The 14,853-nt window shown below is 44.3% G+C and overlaps 1 protein-coding gene and 1 long non-coding RNA gene across 4 annotated transcripts in view; one reads left to right on the forward strand and one right to left on the reverse strand.

Moving 5' to 3' along the window:
- NAMPT (nicotinamide phosphoribosyltransferase) overlaps nucleotides 1-7,462 on the reverse strand; it is a 31,401-nt gene extending 23,939 nt beyond the window's left edge. Inside the window, exon 1 of the mRNA XM_075491783.1 lies at nucleotides 7,262-7,462. Coding sequence (XP_075347898.1) covers nucleotides 7,262-7,321 — 60 coding nt within the window. The 5' untranslated portion in view covers nucleotides 7,322-7,462. The remainder of the gene's footprint in view (nucleotides 1-7,261) is intronic.
- Nucleotides 7,463-7,905: 443 nt separating this feature from the next.
- Nucleotides 7,906-14,102, forward strand: LOC142404786 (uncharacterized). Of its 3 annotated transcripts, none has more exons than XR_012773950.1 (3): nucleotides 7,906-9,732; nucleotides 11,713-11,790; nucleotides 13,020-14,102. It is a non-coding gene; the product is annotated as an uncharacterized LOC142404786 (long non-coding RNA). The 3 variants fall into 3 exon arrangements; XR_012773951.1 differs by having other exon boundaries at nucleotides 13,062-14,102; XR_012773952.1 differs by having other exon boundaries at nucleotides 7,906-8,803; nucleotides 9,578-11,790.
- The last annotated feature ends 751 nt before the right edge of the window (nucleotides 14,103-14,853 follow it).

The raw sequence follows: 14,853 nt of genomic DNA on the forward strand, positions 1-14,853 counted from the left end.
CTTATTAAATTTAATCCAAATAAAGGTATATTCTGAACAAAGATGACCTCCACAAGGACTACATCTACTTAACTAAATCAAGTCAGCCATTTGAGAAAAACCATGAAGCACAAATTGCATTTACATCAGCCATCCAAAAAACCACCCTAAACATTAAGAGTTAAATTTTAAGAAAAAGGAATTAACAGGTATTCATCACAAAGCAGGGATGACTGAGGTAAAAGCTGCATTTTTATAGGCTAGCTAAGAAAACCTTTGGCATAAAAGCCAAATAATCTTGTAATCTACAAGCTTTGCTGGACAAGAGATTGCAATGAAATGACTTTAAAAGGTTAGTTAAGTCTATGTAACTCAACCATTTGAAAACATGAGAAAAACAAGCCTGATGTGAGTAGAGAAGCCAGGCATGGCCAAATTCTCCATTGGCAGTTTATTCCTGGTGTTCACCTAGGTTAGATGGGTGCTAACATGAGCCATCAGAAAGATGCTTCTAAGCCCTGCCTACAGTGAAGAAAACAAAACCCCAAATATCTAGCCAGCAGGATCTTGCCTGTACCGTAACTCTATGGGTGATAATACCAGTTCAACTAAGACAGTATTTGAACTTTCTGGAGTTATTTTGAAAAATCTTTAGTGCAAAATGGGTAGAGAACAACCCAGCTACTGAACCCATGGCACTGTACAGCCACAAACATGAAGAATCAGAGGCACAGGTGAAAGATAAGGCAGAAGAAGCATGGCCCTGGAGGCTAGCAGCTGGGCCACTCAGCGAGGGCACTTCAGGTTTGCAGCGAGTAATTAGGGCCCAAGGTGTGGGTTGGTCACTGCACTGCAAACCTCGTCTGTACACTGAAGCGAGCTATATCCTTTCCAGTGGAGGTGAAAATTGACCGTAGCCTGGCTTACGTGACAAGTAAAAATGAGAGCTACGGTTGTGGGGTGCAGTGTCAGAATGGCTTGCTGATGCGGGAAGAGATATATTTGGGGGATCCTCACCCCCATATACAACTTACTGAGTTAGACAATTTTACTGCAGTGGTGCTTCTGGCATTTACACTGGGGAGACTTCTGCAAAGCACCTCTAAGATCCCCATTAGTTACGGTATTACATATTATTTGAAAACATTGTGGAAAGAGGCCATGATTCAAGACTGCTTTACCTAAACCTTTATGAGGTTTAGCCAATGGAGCGGTTAAAAGCAAAGGTTGCCAATAACCTATATGGAAAACAATATTGTTAACAACAATGAGGAGATGAACCAGTACTTGGGAACAAAGGGAATGCTTTATCAGATATACCTCACTGGGATGAGACATAACTAACAGCAGTTATAAGGTAGTGCTGACCCCCTTCAGGAAAAACAAAACACAACACCACAACTGTGACTAGCAGTTACATTCAACAAGGATGCTTTTGTAGCTTTCAAAGCAATCGCAAAAGGAATGCACACCACAGACAAAAGTGGAAATGAAAACCAAATGTCAGTGTGCTAAATGCTAAGCTTATATGAACAAAAGAGGAAACCTCAGAAGAATCAGTCTTTAATAACTCAACAAAAAGGGCATCCAACAATAGCAGGTAAAGTGCAAGACACCAAGTGAGTTAAAAAAAAAAAAAAAGTCTAAGAGTCAAGTACAATCTTACTATTTTGGTTATACATGAGCTTCAAATTACCATAGGAAAGTAGCCTCAGAGAGAGTCCAGACCCCTTATTAAAGATGAGTATGTGAAGCAAATACAGATTAAGACAATATTTAAGAACTAAAATGAGGATATTGGGAGATATCTGCTCTTATGAAATGAGAGGGATAAGCTAATGCAGGTTATAACTGAAGGTTGATCTTGTACCACTTTTAATATCTCTGTATTCTAGTTCATCCATCATCTCCTATATGTGTATTGAAAAGTAAGAGGACCAGAGGTGAGCAAAAAAAGCTAAGAAATCAGTTGGTACTAAGAAAACTAAGGAGAGCACATGCAAGCAACTGAATTCCTATGGAACTGCACATTATCAGCAGAGATGCTGTAAGTGACCACGTCCACATTCATTTAAAAAACAAGGTCAAGTGTAAGTACTAGAACTGAATGTATTCCAAATTGCTCAGAGAAAATACAGTGTTTAAAAAAGGTGACACTTTACAGCAGATTTCTTTACCACTAAAAATTTCCATGTGTTTTGCATCCAAGATTATCATAAAAAAGATGACAAAATGCCTTATGTTTACTGTTTACACATTTGTGAATAGTCAGCTGTACAACTTCACATACTGCTACAAGTTTCCTGGTCCTTAATGAAAAAAGGAAAACATTTACCTTTTCAACAATGAAAGCTGCAATGATTCTGGAAGGGGTTACTTTCCATTAATTTAAAAATTGGCTGAATTCTGTACAGTTGCAGTGTTCCTGTAGAGCAATGATGACTTGGGGTTTGTAACAGGACCGTGTGACTGCAAATCAAAACTTGGAAGACAACGAACCTAGATAGAGCGAAGATTGCTTCTTACGAGGAGTGCTGAGCCAGAAGTTTCCAATGCTTTTCCACCGACAGAATTACAGGAGGTAAGAGAACACATTCACACCCCCACCACAACATTTTAATTAAAAAAAATAAATATACACACACATATATGGGCTGCTGAAAAGAATATTTTGCAGTCATTAAGTACTAGTCAAAACCAATAAGCTAAGGAGTACTCATGTCTCTTCCTTGCATACCTCTAGCCTTCTAAATAAAGAATATACAGGCTGTCAGAGCCTGGAATAAGCACACACTCATGTGAAGCGCTTCAGAAGTAACTGCTCTGCTACATCCATGCCGAGTAAAAGAAGTCATTCAAAGTGACAAATACTTAAAATTCAATGTGTAAGGCATACAGAGTTGAAATGTAACTTTTAGGCTTCCTTGAAGCGTCCACAAAGAACTGAATTCTGAAACAGATCTCATTTACAATCTAGATAGCAAGTCTCCTCCTCCTATGGGGTAATTGCATGGCAGCTTATTATAGCTATCAGCTTAATTATGAAACATTCCAAGCAACAGTAATACAGTTCATTGGTAAAAGGAAAATAAACTACTATTACTTTAGCAAACAAGGTTCACTCCTCATTTTGATAGCCTTTCCTCACTTGCAGCTCATGGTCCATCCAACCCAGGGCTGGTATACACCAGTCACTGGTATCTTCCAACTGAACAACACAGCTGTGCTAAGCTGATCCTCCCAATACAGTTTCAGACTACATATACCCTGGAAGATTTCTTGCCTGTGCAGAAATAAACAAACACAGGATAAACAGAGCATTGGGAATCAAAGAGAAGGAAAATGGAGAGGTGGTGTGTCAACAATGTCAGACGAATGAGGAACTGAAGGGCATGGACCCTTTCTCTTGGGAAGTGCAATGAGTGAACAACACCTTCCCTGTCGCAGAGGGGCAAGATTGCAGGGACTTCTTGGTATAGACACAGGAGTAAGACATCATGCAGCATGAACAGAGACCTTCAAGGAGCCTGCTCATATCCCCTCACTTGCAGCTTTCTAGCAACAAGGATTTTGACTTCAAATGCTTCCCTTTTTCAGTAATACTGAGTCACTAGCAGAAAACTTTAATATTAAAAAGCATCATTGCTATAGCAGACATTCACACAAAGAGGTTCCCCAGATAACACTGCATTGATGACTCTCTTGAAAGTCTTATGATCCAAAGAATTAAAGACACCGCTGTTATTTGTCAGCAAGATGCACATGCACCATACCATATGCCCCCACCCAGACTCTGAGGGGTTGGCATATAATACCCAGCACACAGGAGGAATTATACTGTTGGGGGATTGGAGAAGGTCAAGAATATGCAACAACGTACGCAGGAAGAAAAAACCTAACTGATGTAAAAACATCTATCTTGTTACGGGGGTTAGAGATAAACCGGACAATTTCAAGCCTTGTACAATTCAGTAAGGCCCAGTTTATAATGGAAGCTCAGTACAGGGTCCAGTGTGTAGCAAGTCTCTGAAATTCACCTACCGGGAACTATTCCTATCTAGAAATATCGAGTATACTAGAAATTAGCATGATACTTGTTTTTCAAAAACAGCTTTTAAGAGGAGCTTTTAAGGAGGTTGTAGCAAGGTGGGTGTCGGTCTCTTCTCCCAAGCAACAAGAGATAGGACAAGAGTAAATGACCTCAGGTTGTACCAGGGGAGGTTTAGATTGGATATTAGGAAAAATTTCTTCACCGAAAGGGTTGTCAAGCCTTGGAACAGGCTGCCCAGGGAAGTGGTTGAGTCACCATCCCTGGAGGTATTTAAAAGAGGTGTAGATGTGGTGCTTAGGGACATGGTTTAGTGGTGGACTTGGCAGTGCTAGGTTAATGGTTGGACTCGATGATTTTAAAGGTCTTTTCCAAGCTAAATGATTCTATTATTCTAAAATTTTGAACCTGAATATTTGGTAATCTTCTATGCCTTAAGAGGAAATGTCCTATGACGCACACACAGACAAGAAAACAGTTTAGAGGGAGGGGAGGCTGGATTAACTGTCAACAGACAAATCTTTGCCTACCGAATTACTTTGTTTCTGAATTTTTATAGGCACTAAACCAGTAACCAATTTTCACTTCACCCCAAATTTCCAACTGCAGCAACAGAGAACTGGGACACTGGAGCTAACACTCAAACTAATGAGTTGTGACAGATACGTCCCTGAAATACCAGAACTTTTCACTCATGGACAGCTGCCTAAGCTAGGATTGTACTGTTTAGGATGGTCTGCACATTTTTTTCTCCAAGCTGTTTATTTCCACATGACTTTCGTCACCAACATTAGCGTGTATGGATCGGCATCTACTGCAATAGGATCACCAAGTAAGCTTCTGAACTGATACGTTTTTCCTCAGGGTCCGAATGTTACATACAGTACTACACACCAACAGATGCTACAACTGTGGATACAGCAGAAACGTCTAAAAAAAAAGCCACACAAGATCAATTCTCATTTTTGTTTTAATTGCTAGTAAGAGTGTTTGGTAGCTCCTGTAAAAAGCTTGATGTTGCAAACTACCAGATATTTTAGTGCAATTGTTACTGAAAGTGCTCTCACTAAGTGCGTTTCATTGATTAGAAAATGACAGTATCATCCAAGGTGAAGATAAGTGATGTTTGCTCATATTACCTAACAAGATAAAAGAGGCTACTTGTTTAAGCATTGTTCAAAGACACTGGAGTTCCTAAGATTTGGAAAAAAGCATACAGGAAAAGAGACAAATTGAATAGTCCTAATAAAGCAAAGTAGGTAACTTCAACTGTTTTTAATATAATACAAAATGCTCCTAGCTGCCACAGAAAACTTCATCCAAATTCAGTTTTAAACTGGAAAAAAACAACCTCAGGCCTTTACTTGACCTCTTTAAGATTTCTACCACTCCTGGAATGTTACCAAATCATCTTTCCTATGAAACAGCAAACAAAACAGAAGCAAACTGGTCATCTGTCATCCCAGCGCTCCTCACTACCACTAATCCTAGAGCAGATCCAGTGAATTTAGGAAAATAGCGTGCAAGTTAGATTTAAAATAGATACCGCTTAAACCCAGGCCTACAGTGTTTAATGTGATTAGTCTCAGACATGGAAGAAAAGCGGATCTTCCATATTTGAATAAGTTTGATAACGAACACTTAAACATAGTTCTTAAAGAGCACTGTAGCTAGATTAAGCCCTTAATGAAAGCAGTTTGTGAGCCCTCAACAGCAGTGTTAGGATGCTCTGGCTAAGCTGCTCTAAGATTTATCAGCGTCTTCCAACACACCTTCCCACAAACAGCAACAATAAATGTTAAGAATTTCTTTACAAAAAGAGCGTCTTTATGTAACATCATATAATAATATCACAGAGGAGCTGGGAAAGGTACAACAGCACAAGTCAGCAATCGGAGCACATACTGAGGCTTGTACTTTGGTAGTTAGCCAGGAACAAGACCTGGCCATAACATCGTATTTGCTTTTTTCAGCTCTTCTATCTAGAAGTACCCTCCCCCCCCAAACGCATCTGAGTGGTCAAATCTTTAAAGAGCTATAACATAATAAATGTTTTATAATGATAACCAGGACTATTACTGTAGTTTTGTTTAGGGCACCAACAACCTCTGGCATTGCAATGCAGCTCCTGAAGGAAAAAAGTTAGGTTTTTGGTCGAGGAGACGCAGGGCACATCTGTACGACCACACTCTGGGAGTCACACGCTGGCTCTGCCCAGTGCCTTGAAACTGTATGCTTACATTAAGACAACGCTGCGCAGAAGTAGGACGTGGGCCTGGGCATACTCACATTGCGAGGCACATCAAGAGCTCGTGGGTCAGAAATCACCGGATCGGAGCGTGGTCAGTCCGCCTGTACTTGGCCATTGCTATCAAGCAGGACTATTTTCAAGTAATTTCACAGAATGAAGGGAGGATTGTGAAGTGCGATTCCCTACTCTGAATTTGACACCGCAACGACCAGAAACTAAGCAGAGGACTACAAAATACCTATTCTGAGTCAGCCGGTTCCTCAGAGCGCTCGGCACCACAACAAGATACAACGCTGCAGGCAGCCAGCGACCGGCACCGTTTCGCCGCCCGAGCCGAGCAAAGCAGGAGAAACGAGACACGGAAAAAAGAGCGGCTGCTCTGCTCGCCTTCCACCCTCCCACCGAGGCAACATGTGCGCCCGCTCCCGTCCCCGGCGAGGGCGGGCAGCCCGGCGGCCGCCGCGGGCCGGAGGATGCTCGGCGGCGGCAGGCGGCCCCCGCCTCCAGCGTGCCCGCCATGGCCGCTCCTCGCGCCCTGCCCGCCCCGCTCCGCGCCCGCAGGGCGGCGGGACGGCGGCGCCCACCCCGCCCGCTTTCACTTTCTTTTCTCGCCCAGCCGCCGCCGGCGCCCCCCGGCAGCGCGGCCCCGGGCACCCCGCGGGGGAGCGGGCTCGGCCGCCCCCTCCGCGGCACGGGGCTGAGGGGGGGCAGCCCCCGGCCAGGCCTCCGCGGTCCCCCCTCGCGCCGCCCCGAGGCCGGGCACCCCTTCTCACGCCGCGGGGTGTGGGGGGTGTGGGGGGGGGCCTCCCAGCGCCGGCCAGGCGGGCAGGGGAAGGCAGCCGGCGGCGGCGGGGACGGCCTGGCTCGGCGCCCCGCGGATGGAGCGCCCAGCGGCAGGCCCGGCGGGTCCGGTGCGGCGGCGCCAGGGCGCCCGCAGAGGTGACCCCCTCCCGCCCTCCCGCCGTGCCCGCGCCCGCGCCCACCTTGTAGGAGTCGGTGGCGAGGAGGATGTTGAACTCGGCCCCCGCCGCAGCGCACTCCATGTCGCCGAGCCCGGGGAGGCGCCGCCGCCAGCACGGACAGGACTGGACTGGGATGGGCTGGGCTGGGCTGGGCTGGGCTGGGCTGCGCCGCCACCGCCGCCGCCAGGCGCTCGGTGCGGGGGGAGAGAGGAGAAAGAGGGGACGGGGACGGGGACGGGGCGGGGACAAGGGGATTACGGCCGGGGGGCGGGGACGTCGCGCGGCTTCCTGCACCGCTGATTGGTGCACGTCGCCGCCGCCGAAGGAGGTGCCGTGAGGTCACTGCGCGGGTGGGGCGGGGCCAGGGCGCCAGGCAGGCCCTGATTGGGCCCGCCGCCCGGTCGGTGCAGGGGAAGGGAGGAGGTGGCCGTGACAGCGCGGGAGGCGGGGAAGAGCCCCGTGCTGCACGTTCTCTTTCATTGGATTCCGGGCGGAGGGCAGGAGGGGCGGGCCCGGCTCGGTGACGTCACTGTGCGGCCGGTGCGCGCTCTCCCGCTATTGGCCAGCAGCGCGGCGGCGGGGCGGGCGGGATGCTCGGCAGAGCGGGCGACGCCTCCGGCGGCGGGCGGGGAGGGGGCAGCCGGAGGGGGACGCGAGCGGTGTGCGCATGCGCGGGGGGACCGGTTTCGATTCTCTGCGGCCACCGCCTCCGGGCAGCGGTTACGGTAAAAGGCGGGCGGCGGCCTCGGCCCCTGCGGGGGGTTGGCCCTGGCCAGGCATGCCCCCGGGTGCCGTGCCCAGGGTCAGCTGCTCTGCCTGCAGCACGGTGGCCGTGAGGGGGGGGCCGGCTCCCCGCCCTCCGCCCGCCTCCCCGCTCCCTCAGGCCGTGAGGAGCCTGGGGCCCCGTGCTGCGGCGGGCCGTGTCAGCCGGCGGCGGGGCTGTGGGAGCTGCCTCGGGGGGAAGGTGCCGGCAGCCGCACTGATGGTGAACAACTGCTGAAGTGAGGGCAGGGCTGGCTGCCAGGGGCGGCTGCCGGCAGGCGTGCAGCCTGGCCTCGCGTGCCCGTGGGTGAAGGGGCCTCTGTGGGGAGCACTGAGTTCCGTGAGAATGAGATGTTCGGAGGACAAGTCCCCCGGGAGGGACACAGATACGCTCATGCCAGGAGAGGACAACTGCAGCAGCCATTGATTATGCAATATCTAAGCTTGGGTCAGGGCCCTTGGGCGTGCATGAGGAGGAGAAAGGAGACAGGCACGTATGCTTGGGGAAAGAGACAGAGTAACAAGGTGGAGAACCTGGGGAAAGTAGGAAGCACATGTGAGCGCTTGAAAAAGAGCTGCAGTTGCCGTATGGAGAACGATGACCGAACAGCCAAGTGCAGGAGCTGCTGCTCCAGTCAGGCCTCCCGTTACCAAGGTGCTGGGATTGCCGTATGGGGAGGGACTGCCTGGCCTTCCAGAGCATCAAAATCTCCATCTCTGCCTCCACTGTTCAGAACCAGTTGCTCCAGTGGAAGAATAAGATACTTTTCCATGGAACAATACTTCCTAGCCCTCATTTAAGTAGGTGTTGATCTAAAATGGCATGTAAAGATACATATGCCTTCCAAAAGCTTTCTTTTATACTCATTATAATTGTAATTGGTCTTCCAATCTGTGTAAATACTTGATGTTTTTGAATCATATTTAGCTATTGTTGGAATTGTTCTGTGACAATAGGAAACACTGCTTCTTTTGGAGCAAGTAGCAAATATGGTTTCTGGCACAATCATGGCTCTTTCATGATGGGCAGATGGTCTTCTTGCTCTCTACTAATTAAATGTGTGGAAAAATAATAACATTGACCATACTACTGATCAGTACTGCATTAAAAAAGCTGCTTAATTGGCCTTTTCTGTAAAACCATTGGTGAATTAATGCTTAGGTTGACATTTGATGATATACAAATCCAAACCCAAAATTGTATAACTAGTAACTGTTTATTAAGATGATTCAGAAAAGATGGTTTTCACCAGTCAAATTTTCATAGAAATATTCATATCCAAGAAAATTGCAAAGAATAAGATCAGGAATGGGATCCAGATATTTTGGACCTGATTCTACATCGGTCATGGTTGGTCCATAATTGCGCTGTGAGCCACATTCTTTTGATTACTCTCGTGTGCCCCTGTTGACTAGCGTGCTCTTGCTTTATGCCCTTTCATGTGAGAGAAGCACCAGGTCTTTTGTTTATTTGTGACTACTTACTATTAAACCATTTACTTACTGTTTAAAAAAAAAAGGTAAACACTGACAGCTACTAACTATAATCAAGCTATATGAAACTACTTTCATTAGTTTTCTCAGGAGGGAAGGGGTTCCCATGGAGCAGGAAAAAGTCAGTGAAGCAGTTGGAAACATTAAGAGGGTACATGTATCAGGAGTTTCCTGTACGCTTCCCTCTGCCAGCTTGTCTGTGTGCTCTTTTGCAACAAAATCTGGGAGTAGCAATGGTAATTGCTATTTTTGCTATTATCCACCATGAACTTGCAACTAACTCTTCTCCTTGTCTTAGATTTTCCACTTGCTCTTGTTCAGTCCCATGGACACAAAGTTATCTTCTTACCATTACTTACCATTACTTCCCCATCACAGCAAAAAAAGTTGAAATTTCCATTTTCTTTCTTGGGGGTCTCTGTAGCTCTTCCCCTACTTATCTCTTTGTGTTGTTTGTTGCTGCATAGCCAACCCAGTCTGCTCTCTTCCATTAGCAAAACTTAAAGTGCTATTTACTTGCTAGTCTAGAAAGCTGCTCTACCTTTTTCCACATCCTCCTTAAATACAAAATTATTTTTCTGAAGTTGTCTGGACTTGACTCCTCCTTAATTCTTTCTGAGGATTCCTTTTGTGGAGTGTCCCATCAATGCGACAACATGATTATGGGATAATTTGAAATTATATACAAATCTCCCTTGTTTTGTCCCAAAACTTTCTTCTATGATGTCGTTTACATCAGAATTTTCCCCTTTACCACGTCCTTTATCTGTGTATTTTTCATGGTGAAATTTGTCTGCCGCAAAGGATAAATCTTAATTTTTGTTTGGAAGGGCTATTTTAATATAAGGCAGATTAGTAAAAAGAAAAACTGAATTAATTTGATCAGATCAGTCTTTTATCTTGCAAGAAATTAGAAAAGTCAGAGAAATACTACAGGGTTTGTTTTTTTAAAAAATGACATTTCTCACTACAGAATTCTGCTGATATATCTTCAAGCCTTCAATAGAATAATTAATGATGATTTGCTCAGACAGAATTTTTGTCAGCATCTTCCTCCCCCTCCTGCTGGCTCTTTCTTGTATCTTATGACATGCCAGAACTTGAATAATGGTTTAATTTGGCTCATATGAACATATCTAAAGCTGTATCTGTAATGAAATATTGTAAAGTTAGGACACTTCAGAGTATTAATAGAAAATGGTATTATGCTAAACAACTATATTAAATCACAGTTTGCTGGTGAAGAGAACATATTTTAAGTTTGGAAAAAATTAAATACAACTCTTGCAGCAGTAGATGGTGGGAGTATAGTTACAATGGCAGAAGAGAAATAATCCTAGGAACCTGAAACACTTGACTTCTGTGCTGTATTTGTCATCTATTATCTGTGAAACTGGCTGTGGACTGTTCATCTGGCTTATTGAAATCAGGATTAGTAATGTATGTGGGACTTAACTTCTCTCTTCAGATGGAACCACACCAAGAAATCATGTTCTTCACTTTAAATGCGAGCTCAGCTAAATTGTTTCTGATACCATTTAGCCTACTGATAGAGTCAGAGTTCTTCAATAATTATCTTCTAACATTTTCCTTTGGCATATTAGCGATTTTTAGAGGTACTAATTTTAGATATTTTTAATAAACAAAGCTTTAATGGTAGCTTTAATAAATTCATATTAATCCAGGGACATGTTTTGTTCCCCAGGGATTTCTGAGAATAAATGATATTCTGCGTAACAGAAGTGTCCAGTCAGCATTTTATGTATCTAAAGTCTGTAATGTAGTCTGCTGCTGTATTTGGAGGAAAGCTATTCTGCAAATATGCCCTCAAGCTGATGTCCTAGGAGGTATACAAGGACAGTAAATTAAGATGAATATTACATTACATCCCTTCTTCAATCACTATTGCAAAAGGATACTTATTTCATCTAGCCGTGAGAGTCCCATCACAGTTGCACAGAAGATCTATGTGACTGAAATTTCTGCATGCGCCACGGTTATGCACAGAGGGTGAATTTTTCCCCTTAAAGAGTTTCTGGTTCTTTTGGTCAATAATTCTGAGCCTGAACCAATCCCCCGTGCTCCCTTTATCTTGGTGATAATTCCAAGGCATATTGACAGATTAAATGTCAACGTTATGTCTTAATACTGTTATTTTTCTGTTCAAATATGCTGGCAAAAGAACAGAATTTTAGCTGTACTCCTTTGTGCTTTAGGTTTGGTGCAACTAGTGCTTATGGTGGTGTTTAAGCTTACAATGATTGGCAACGAGTCCCTTGGTGCCTGACAGCCAGGTTGGTATTGCTGGAGTTTATCAGACATCTGTCACTCTCCACCTCGGTGCATGCAATTCTTCGCTGTGGAGCTGTGAGGAAAACAGAATGGAGCCTGTAGGCTTTTTTTCAAGGCTGTCTCCTAAATCTCCTTTTATCCTTCCTAAAGCTTACCATCCTATACCATTCTGCAGCATCTCAGTGTTTCCTCTGTGTTCTTGTAGTGTTCTTTCACCTTGGATACCTGGATGGGACTCCAGAGTTAATCAGTGCATAATTGGTTAAGATCATATACGTAGATTTTAGTGGGCTCGAGAATTTAATTCTCATTGCTAAACAGTATACATCAATAGTCCTGTTAAATAGTGTCCCAATCACAAGGAATCATGGAGAGGTAGATTATTTTGCATAGAAGTGAATAAAAAAATCCTGACACATCCTTTTAAATCATATTCAGTGAATGAAGCAAGCCTAGGATTTCTCCCCTGTAGTTTATCCAAAGGCTTGTGTAGAAGTCTGATTAAATCATAACTCAAAATACTCTTTAAAAATTATGTGTTATGCAGACTGTATACATAACTGACTATAATATGTATGAAAAATAAGATGAATTGCTTTATTTATGCAGTATATAGGACAAGGTTAAATCCAGTGAAGATTCTGTTTACAGGAGATGGCAGATTCTTCTGGTGAGCAGTCACACTAGATTATATGTAATTTGATGTTTAGATCTTTTGTCTGTGCGTGTGTATATACATAAAAAACCATAATATTCTGTTGAAATACTGCTTGAAGGTCTGCCTGCTGAAGTTCGTGTTCAGTCCCTGGCATAGCATGTCTCTTCTGAGCTCCAGCTACCAATAGGTGTTTATATGACTGCAGGACCTGGGTCAGAAGATTCACAGCTCAGCACAGCTAGCCTTCAAATGTTTGTCAGGTTTTGTGCTTCTGAGTGTGAGTCACAGCAAGTCAGTTTTTCTTTATACCTTCTTAAGGATTGTATCTCACCATGAGGTCTTATCTTTGGAAGTCAATGCATGTATTTCTGCTGGGAGTTGGATCACTAGCTTTCCAGACATGCTGTGAGACTTCTCGCCTTGATTTTTGGAAGAGGTGAATTTCAGATTATGATTGTGGCTTTGTATCACAGCACATAATTTTTTATTTCTTGGCATGCATTGCATAACCAGCACTGAGGTTTTTGCATGTTATTCAGAGAGTAACAAAAGTTCAATCACTTCATTGTTCAGAGTAACGTGAAGCTGAGATAACTTGAAAATGCTGTCACACAGATGGATGAATGCCACAGGACACCCTGAAGTTTCCTGTGTCACAGAGATGCCTGACTGGTTCTCCATAGTCACTGGATCCAGCACAGTTTACCAGCTTTGGCTGAATCCTTAGGCTCCCTCCACAAAGAGCCACTCAGATGGATCTGCTCTGCATTTTTTCAATGCTTAAGATTCCTCACGAGCTGGATGGCAAGTAAGTGTTGCGTGTGGATATTTGACTGCATCTGTCTAGCACCAGCTTGGATCAAGAAAGACCTTCCTGAGCAGGAGCTTGCTGAATGTAACGTGGCTCCATGAAGTTAAAGGTGTTGGTGTTGCCCTTCTGAGTTTTCCTGGTTTTGTCCTGTGGTCTAGATATACAGTGAATGGAGCTGGCTTGGGTCAGTAGAGTTTATTCTTCATGTTCCAGATCATATAAAAACGGCTAAACCGCTTCCAGATCTGAACCGACACGGAAAGCTGTTTAACCTTGTTTGTGCAGCGCTGCACCTGAGCCAATAAACTTTGTATTAATAACCTCTGAGCTATACAGAGTGTGTCCATGGCACAATTAATGTGCAGCTGGTATAATAACCCTCTACAGCTGGTTAAGTGATGTAGTGTGGGATGCAGTGCAAGAAGGGAGCTGACATGAATATTAGACTGGATCACCTGTGCTTTTCCCACACATCAAGGTTCCCAAACAGCCAAACAGCTGGGTTTCTTTTTATTTTAAATCAAGTAAGCACAAAGTATTTTCTTTGCCTCCCAAACCAAATTTCCTCCACTTCATTACAGTGCCCTGAGGCTCAGCTTGGGCAAATAGAGTAGAGTTCATCATAATGAATACATCTGGCTTTTACAGGAAGAAGAGTGAAATATTTTCAACAAATGTATTTCAGGATTCAGAAGTACCTCTAAATAGCTTCTTCAGCAGTGTTTGGTGAATGGAGAATTTGCGATGTTATGACATAGCGTGAAGATTTTACTGCCCTTTGTCTAGAATAACATTTGTAATTTAATCAGTTTTTACTGCTCCAGAGTAAAACAATAAATAGTGAGTCCTTTGGAGCTGAGACCGTTTCTAGTTCTGTGTTTGTTTATCACCTGACGTGATGAAGACTGATTCAAACCAGAGCCTCTGCATACCACAGGAACAGCAGCAACCGCAGTGTCTGCGGGGCATGATTGAGCTTTGTATGGTGGAGGGATAAGAGACCTGAAGCTAAAATGATTGATTTTTGTTGTGTATTTCACAATACACTGTATGTATGCAAATAGGAGAGAGAGATGTATGGTTGTGCGTCTAAGTAAAAATACAAGGTTGACAACACCCGCTACACCACTGATTTAGCAGAACGTGCAAAGTTCAACCATGCTGCCACAGTAATATCTGAGGACCAAATGACAGTTGTTCAGTTTGGAAAGATACAAGATGACTTTCTAATGATACAGGTCTCCATGTTTGTTCTAGCACGCTGAAGGTTATATTTCTTTTCATTTGATTTCTACCTACCTGGGAAGAAAAGAAAAACCTGGAACCCCCTAGAAACACTGATTGCCCAGAATTTCTGTTTTCACTGTGAAGACAACATGAAAGATTATACATATTTAGTGATGGCCCAGTTTCTGTAATATTCATGCTGGTTTTGCAGGAGAATACCTGAAGCAAAACAAGATAAATCAACACATTTGTAAAAAGCAGTGGAGGGCTAGACACTCAGCATTTTGCTACAACCCATCAGGTAGAGGAGTTGCAGTTTCACAGCTTATGACATCAACCAGTCTCCCCACATACACTTCAGCCTTGAAC

Source organism: Mycteria americana, chromosome 1, assembly GCF_035582795.1.
Source record: "Mycteria americana isolate JAX WOST 10 ecotype Jacksonville Zoo and Gardens chromosome 1, USCA_MyAme_1.0, whole genome shotgun sequence".
NCBI lineage: Eukaryota > Metazoa > Chordata > Aves > Ciconiiformes > Ciconiidae > Mycteria > Mycteria americana.